Raw genomic sequence first — 8,002 nt, 5'->3', positions numbered from 1 at the left:
TATTGGGGTTGAAGGAAACGAGAGAGCAGATAAAATGGCAAAGAGGGCAATTCAAAATCCTATTAGTTTTACAGTTAAAACAAGTAAATCTGAGGGAAAGAGTATGGTTAGAGGAAAACTGATGGAAAAATGGCAAAAAAGGTGGGATGAAGAAAAAACAGGAAGATGGTTTTATAAAATTCAGAAAATAGTAGGAGAGAGAAGAAATGGAAGAAGAAATAGAAAGGAGGAAAGGGTGATAACAAGATTAAGATTTGGGCATACAGGACTTAATTATACACTTTTTAAAATAAAAAAGCATGATAATGGCAAATGTGATTACTGTGGAAAATATGAAACAATAGAGCATATTATTTTAGAATGTCATAAGTATGAAAGAGAAAGAAGATACATGAGAAGAGAGTTTGAATGTATAAAGGAAAAGATTAATTTATTAGATATTTTGAGGAAGAATTTGGGGAGTAAACACATACAAATAATTATTAAATATTTAAAGAAAACTAAATTGTTTCACAGAATTTGATTATAGTAGGTGTGTTTGTGAATATGTGCATGATCTAGAGGGGTATAGTATAAAGTTAAGTATAAAAATGGATGAATGGGTGTGTATATATATATATATATATATATGTATGATTTATTTATTTAGTTTATTCATTATTGTTATTTGTAGGAGTATATATATATATTTATATAAATAGATAGTCCATCTCGAACCACACTCCATACCAGTATGTGGCGGTAATGCTACTTAAAGTTTGTTGTCAGCCGCCAATAAACTCAAGAAGAAGAAGAAGAAGAACGTTTCTCCACTAGGTGTAGTTCACCGGGGACCGTTTTGTCTAGCGGTTCACTTCAGCGCGTCATGCCGACCGATACGAAGCGAGTTCGCGGGCCTGAGACGTCTCAGAGTCCGCTCCTGTTCTGGTCCCGACCCGCCAAGGTTCTCCCTTCTCACGGACCCAGAGCGGACGGTCGCCAGCGGGATCAAGTTGACGTGCGGCCGGTGTTTGTCCGCTGCGGCCTGGTGAGTCAAGCTAAAGGTTCCGCTTACATCGAGGCTGGAAGCACCAAGGTGCTGTGTTGCGTTTACGGACCGCGGGAGACGGAGCGGAAAGATGAGACTGACATGAAATCTGGACGGTAAGGGCTGTTTATTAATCATGTTTATTATTCTCAGTCGTCGAAAGCAGGATTGAAATTAAAAAAAGCTCTTTTGGAAAATATTTTCTGTTGTTTGTAATTTCTTTTTTTAGAAAAAAACACTTTAAAAAATCTAAATTGAATTGAGTATGGAAAACTAAATCAGAGATTTTATTTTCAAGCTGTATCACCCAGCCCTGTGGTTTGTTTTCTGACTCCAGTCTGAAAACAGTGCTGGTGTGTTTTGGCTCACTCTGTGTGTGTGTGTGGGTGTGTGTGTGTGTGTGTGTGTGTGTTTGTGTTTCCGTGTCTCAGACTGACCACCGACATGCGCTTTGCTCCGTTTTCCTGCCCGGAGCGTGGCTCCTGGATCCAGGGCAGCCAGGACAAGGACTTCTCCCTGATGCTCCAGGAGAGCCTGCAGCCGGCCGTCTGCCTCCATAAGTATCCGCGCTCTCAGATCGAGGTCAACGTCATGGTTCTGGAGAACAGCGGCTCGGTTCTGGCCCACGCCGTCACCTGCGCCTCCATGGCGTTGGCGGACGCCGGGATTGAGATGTACGACCTGGTGCTGGGCTGCTCCCTGCGCCAGGATGGCGGCTCCTACGTGGTCGACCCGACGTACCCGGAAGAGAACAGCTGGAGGTCGGGCAGCGGGGAGAAGCAGGGCGGGCTGACGGTGGCGTTCCTGCCCAGTCTGAACCAGGTATCTGGGCTGCAGTCGGACGGTGAGATGGCGGAGGAGACGCTGACGGCAGGGATTCGGACCTGCATCGAGGGATGTTATAAACTGTATCCTGTTATCCAGCAGGCTCTGATCAAGGCCGTTCGCAGGGCGGCTCTGCCACCAGCAGAGAGCTGAGAGACACTCTGGACTCACTTCTTTTCTTCTGTCTTTATGTTCATTAACATCACTTGTTTTTCATCTGCAGTGTTACAAAAAATAAACTATTCATTCCTCAATAGCTTAACATGCAAACCTGTTTTTATACACTAGTTGGACCTTTGCTTCCTGATTCAGAGTTTATTACACTGCAAAAAGACCAAATCTTGCCAAGTATTTTTGGTCTAGTTTCAACTTTAAATATTTTAATACATTTCAAATGAGACAAAACAAACATACAAGTAGCTTTTCAGCAAGATATAGGAGCATTAATTCTCTAATGTTGATGAAAAAGTGCTAGTTGTACTTGCAGATTATTTCACTAATAATATGGGGGAAAATGTCTTAAATTAAATAATCTGCAAGAATTTATTGTCTTAAAACAAGTTCCTATACCTTGCTGAAATATATAGATATTTGGACTAGAAACTAGCCCAAAAATACTTGGTAAGATTTTGTGTTTTTGCAGTGTAGTACAGTGAATATAAAATATACTGACTATCAAGCACGGTGGTGAAGGAGTTATGATTTTGATCTGTTCTTTTTGCAGCCTTTGGATCAGCAGAAAAAAATAGCTGCTGACTAGAGTTGTGTGATTGTTGGATAATTTGTGACTTGGAAACTCAAAAGTCTTTTTGAGTTTTAGTTCAAGTAAAAAGTACCAGTTAATCTGGCAGGTTTTTTTCATTTACATGGGAACAATGTAAATGTTCCCATGTAACATGGGAACATGGGAATAATAAGATTATTTCTTATTATTTCTTATTACCGGTACTAGTTCCACTAGTACCGGTATATATATATTTATAAGTAGCTAAGGAACTACTGACCTAAACAAAGCTCCTGTATCTTGGTGAAAAGTTACTTTTAAGTTAGTTTTGTCTTATTTCAAGTATACTACAATATTTGCACTTGAAACTAGCTAAAAATACCTGGTAAGATTTTGTGTTTTCACAGTGTAGTGGTGCAAACATAAAATAATAGATATTCCTGGAAATTGTTGCTTTATCGCAGATATATTCCAGATTTTTTCCAGAACTTAACCTTCAACTTATAGGTACTTTCCCAAAACTTACAGGGTTCATTCAGAGACCAGCTTTACTAAATTGTGACTTGTAATGTAGAACCTTCCAGAACTTACTGGATATTTTCCTGGAATCTACTGGTAACTTCACAACGTAAAGTTTACTTTATGGAATCCGTAAACTCCAGAAAGCAACTGGTAATTTCCAGAACCTGCAAAAAGTCACTCAGTGTCTCTTTATGGATCTTAAATGTGTTGTGAAGGATTAAAATGTCAGATCCTGAATTCTTCAGCTCTCATCTCATCCTTGCATGTTAGTTTAGTTTAATTGTCTAATGAATCACCGTCTGCTGAGAGAGAAACAGAGCAAACTTCAGAGTTTATTCACCAAAAAGCTCTGAATCCCTAATGTAAGCAGGGCACAGCTGGGCCCACTTGGGAAGTTGTTATAATCCTCCTCTGACCTATAAACAGGAAAATACAGAATATAAAGCATCATGCTCCCATCTCCAAATAATACACCGACTCTGTTGTCCTTGTAAGGAAATCCACCTCTGCAGCAACTCCGGAAAATTCAAACTTTGGATCCGAATATTTTCTTTTGACAGAAATATCCACACAATTATCTGAACACTGAGTTGAATATGACTTTTCCACCATTTATTTTTTACATCTTAGCTCTTAGTTGGAATGTTTTGTTATAAACAAACAATAACAGCAGTTTCTTTTTATTTTTGACAGTTTTTTGATCCCCAATATAAAGCACACTCCAGTTAAACACGTTAACAGCCATTATTGCCTTCACTCCGGCTGAATAGAACTTATTTAGAACCACAAAAGCTATCTGATCTTTTGAAGAAACAACAATTTTTATTTTTTATGCACTTTATGAAATTTATTTTTAAACCTCTGTCATGTTTTTTTCTGTTTTTTTTGTTTTGAAACAAAGAAAAGTCCAAAACTTTTGCAAAAAGAGGATGATACATGTCATTCTACAATGCTAAAATTTGCAGAGAAATTATGAAGATGGGAGGAAGCTCAGTTTCCAACCTAATTGCTAAATTTTTTTTTATCAAGAATAATATTATAGGCACTTTTAGTCTCTTTCAATGTCTATGCACTTCCAGGGTGTCTTAAATTCAGGTGTCTAAAATTAAGGCCTTAAAATTTCTTAAATTCTTTTTTATTATTAATAAATTTGCCTTACATTTTTGATGACCATTTAATATTGTATATTCTATTTATTTAGTTTACTCACTTGACTTTTCTGTCAGGCAAAAGTTTGAGCCACCCGCAGACATTGCGCTCGACTTGCTACCGGTAACTAGCTGCTAACTAGCTAGCAAAATCCCACAACCATTACCTTTATTTATTAGTTTGTCTTAAACTTAAATCAAAGTGTCATTAAAAAGGGTTTTAAAGTTCCTGAATTTGACTTGCTGTAACCTGCAGATATCCTGAATACAATTACTCTATAAAAAGAACAAAAAACCGCATTTGTTGTCTTATCCAATTACAAAGACGAGTTGGTTCTTTTGTATTTGTAGCCCAAATTATGAAGAACAATTATTATTATTATTTTTTTTTTCTCTATTTTTTTCTCCGAAGAGTTTTTGCGGCGCTAGTGGCTGGTATTTTTTGCGACAGTAGGCAAACAGGAAGGATGGGAGGACATGCGGCAAAGGTCGCCGGGGCCGGGAATCGAACCCGCGACGTCCGCGTGGAGGACTAAGGCCTCCATGAAGAGCAATTATGAAAGACTCAGAGTAAATTGAGTATTGCAGAAGCAAACAATCTTCCCAAATATTTTTGGCCTGATCTAAGTACACTTGAATTAAGAGAAAACTAATATATCTTGTTTAAGTAAATAATTACTTAATATTGATGAAAAAGTAGAGTTTTTTTCGCTCAACGGTTTTTCTCCTGAAATAATTTGTTAGTGGAGCTAGTATTATTTAAAATGAGTATTAAGGAATTATTGACCTAAAACAACCTCCTATCACGCTAAAAAGTTTTTTTTTAAGTTAGTTTTGTCTCATTTCAAGTCTACTAAAATATTTGCACTAGAATAAAATACTTGGGGAGATTGTGTGTTTTTGCAGTGCAGAGCCCTGTCACTTTTGCTCAGTTTTACTCTGAATTAATACAGAAGTTAGTCCCTGCGCGTCAGGATTTTATTACGAGGCTCATAAATAAGTGAAGAGAAACTGTTGGAAGTCATTTACTTTTTGTTTTTAGTTCTGTGACCCCCTCCCGGTTTGCTTGTCCTCCGTCTGTGGAGAGGCAGATCTCTGAGCAGGGCTGGACCTGCAGATTTCAAACAGCACATCAGCGCGTTTCTGGAAATGCTGCCCGGAAATTTGTCCAAATAAACACAGCTTGATTCGGCCTGGGTGGGCAGACTTATCAAGCACTAATTCTGTAAACATATGAGGGGAATGAGCGGGCCCCTCATTGGCTGCGGGCCGGAGGAAGAAGAAGAGGGAGGAGGAGTGGAGAGGGGGGTGTTCGGTGAAATTTGAATGAATGTGGGTGGGCTGGGAACACAGACCGGCACTGATGGACAGTTTATTTCCCATTTCAGTGTCAACATAACGCAACAAACCTCCAACAGCTCTGGACAGTTTTCTGGGGCCCCATGAGTGTGAGGAGTCAGTCGGTGAAGCAGAGGCTCCCCTCATGGCTCTGTTCCCCGGCCGCCTGCCGCCGCTCGCTGTCTCCTCCTCGGCTCTGAGCCTCTCCGGAACCCCGCTGATCTACCTGTACGGAGGGGACAGCACATTGAGCCTAGTTCCGGGGTCCCAGGAGCCCCCCCAGAAGCCTCCTTACAGCTACATCGCGCTCATCGCCATGGCCATCAGGAGCGCGCCCGGGCAGCGCGCCACGCTCAACGGCATCTACCAGTTCATCATGGATCGGTTCCCTTTCTACCAGGACAACAAGCAGGGCTGGCAGAACTCCATCCGGCACAACCTGTCGCTGAACGACTGCTTCATCAAGCTGCCCAGAGAGAAGGGCCGGCCGGGAAAGGGCAGCTACTGGACCCTGGACTCCAGCTGTTTGGATATGTTTGAAAACGGAAACTACCGCCGCAGGAAGAGGAGGGCCAAGAGCCAGCAGGACGCGCCAGACTCCAAAGATCCTGGATCGAGACGCGCAAAAGTCGCCGTGTCGTCCAGGGAAACTCTGAACTCTGATTGGGGGACAGCACCGGCGCCAAATAAAGAGCCGAACACAGAACCGGTTCTTTTAAAGTTCACCCAGCAGAATCCAGTCGCACAGAGACAAAAAGCGCATATTTCCACGGAACCCCACGCTGATCCAGGATCGGCTCAGCGCGCCAACCTGCTCGCTGCAGCACAGCAAACACCGAGAGCGAACGAGCAGAGGACGGACAGGTCCAAAGGGTTCACCATCGAGAGCATCTTATCCAAAAATCAAGACGAAGCGCGCGGCCGCGTCCTGGACGTTTCAGCGGAGAGTCTCTGCGCCCCCCCGCTCATCAGTGCGCATCCCCATCACCTGGTCCAGGTGGGACTCCCCTTCTGCTCCTACCTGTCTCTCACCTGCTCGGACTCAGCGCTGCGCTTCCACTGAAGCGGAGCGGGCAAAAACATTCAAGGATTTTTGCGCACAGATGCGTAAAAGTTTGCTAACCAAAGTTGTATTTACCCAGAAACCACAAGATCTGCGCCATTTTTATTACGTTCATCACCATCATCGGCATTAAAACAATACAGCAGAACAACAGGGAGAAAGGCAGGCGTAATTACTGAATGTTTTTGTTCATGTGTGACTTCTTGTTTTTTATTGTTGCAGACAAGCACGTTTAAATGCATTTTTTGTTGTTGTAATTTAACACGACAGGGCCTGGAGATGCCAAACAATGTGAGGATTAACTTTACTGAACGCTGTAACCAAAACATATAAACTGGTCAGCTCTGCGTTGGAATGTTGCAAAAATAAAGTTCAGGTAGAGATCAAACTGTTGCATTGCTGTTATTGATTTATTTTAACAGAAGGAAATCAGAAAATATCATGCAGACTCTAGTTCACTGCACTGCAAAAACACACAATCTTACCAAGCATTTTTGGTCAAGTTTCTTTACGGAAAATGTCTTCAAATAAGACAAAAGTAACTTACAAGTAACTTTTCAACAAGATAGGAGCTTGTTTTAAGTCAATAAGTTAATATTGAAGAAAAAAGTGTTAGTTGCACTATTATTCCACTTATAACATGGGAAAAATGTCTTGTACTAATTGATTAATCTGACAGGGGAACTAGTACTGCTTTAATCAATATGAAGGAATTATCGACTTAAAACAAACTCTTATTTTCCTGAAAAGTTACCAACAAGTTATTTTTTCTGTAAGACTTTATTTGAAGGGATGTTTGAATAAGACTGACATAACAGTTGCATTGAAAGTCCATTAAACGTGTCATTAATTACAGAATGACACGTCATGACAACAGTCATAAACATTAATAAAAACTCCTTCGTGTTAATGACAGGGTTCATGTCTCTTATCCACACCCCTTCAAATAAAGTGTATTATTTCCAGTGTACTAAGATATTTGCACTAGAAGATCAAAAATACTTTGTAAGATTTTTGCAGTGTGTTTGTGCGTCACCCTGCTGATGGAGGCAGAACTGAACCAGGATGTTTCTGCTGTTTTCGGGTGTCAAAAACGCTACAAATACATGTTCAAATATTTTGCAGAAAAAAAAAATCTTTGTTTTTTTTAGCAATAAAGATGCTAAAGATGCACCTTTTAGCATCTTTTTTGCTCGATCCAAAGCAGATCATGATGTCAGCTTTTTGTTTTTGCAGACAACATGCTGCAGGAATCCTAAAATAAATCAAACGAAGGATCAGAGCAGGAAGCAACAAGAGGAATAAAGACAAAATTACTGATAATGAAAGTGAATCCAATTTGCTGCAATTGGTTT

The 8,002-nt window shown here is 40.6% G+C and overlaps 2 protein-coding genes across 2 annotated transcripts; both read left to right on the top strand.

Moving 5' to 3' along the window:
- Positions 1-805: 805 nt before the first annotated feature.
- Positions 806-2,114, top strand: exosc6 (exosome component 6). Its single transcript, XM_032581015.1, has 2 exons — positions 806-1,143; positions 1,459-2,114. The coding sequence occupies exons 1-2, from the start codon at positions 866-868 to the stop codon at positions 2,003-2,005; spliced, it is 825 nt and encodes a 274-aa protein (XP_032436906.1). The 5' UTR covers positions 806-865; the 3' UTR covers positions 2,006-2,114.
- Positions 2,115-5,108: 2,994 nt separating this feature from the next.
- foxl1 (forkhead box L1) lies at positions 5,109-7,035 on the top strand. Its single transcript, XM_032581005.1, has one exon. The coding sequence runs from the start codon at positions 5,730-5,732 to the stop codon at positions 6,645-6,647; it is 918 nt and encodes a 305-aa protein (XP_032436896.1). The 5' UTR covers positions 5,109-5,729; the 3' UTR covers positions 6,648-7,035.
- Positions 7,036-8,002: the final 967 nt, after the last annotated feature.

Source organism: Xiphophorus hellerii, chromosome 2, assembly GCF_003331165.1.
Source record: "Xiphophorus hellerii strain 12219 chromosome 2, Xiphophorus_hellerii-4.1, whole genome shotgun sequence".
In the NCBI taxonomy this organism is placed as follows: domain Eukaryota; kingdom Metazoa; phylum Chordata; class Actinopteri; order Cyprinodontiformes; family Poeciliidae; genus Xiphophorus; species Xiphophorus hellerii.
This window is presented reverse-complemented; position numbering and strand designations above follow the sequence as displayed.

Excerpts from the sequence above, each read along its gene's own strand:
- exosc6 (XM_032581015.1), top strand. The coding sequence starts at position 866 with ATGCCGACCGATACGAAGCGAGTTCGCGGGCCTGAGACGTCTCAGAGT. Across the intron at positions 1,144-1,458 it reads ACTGACATGAAATCTGGACG|ACTGACCACCGACATGCGCT; the intron begins GTAAGGGCTGTT and ends TCCGTGTCTCAG.
- foxl1 (XM_032581005.1), top strand. The coding sequence starts at position 5,730 with ATGGCTCTGTTCCCCGGCCGCCTGCCGCCGCTCGCTGTCTCCTCCTCG.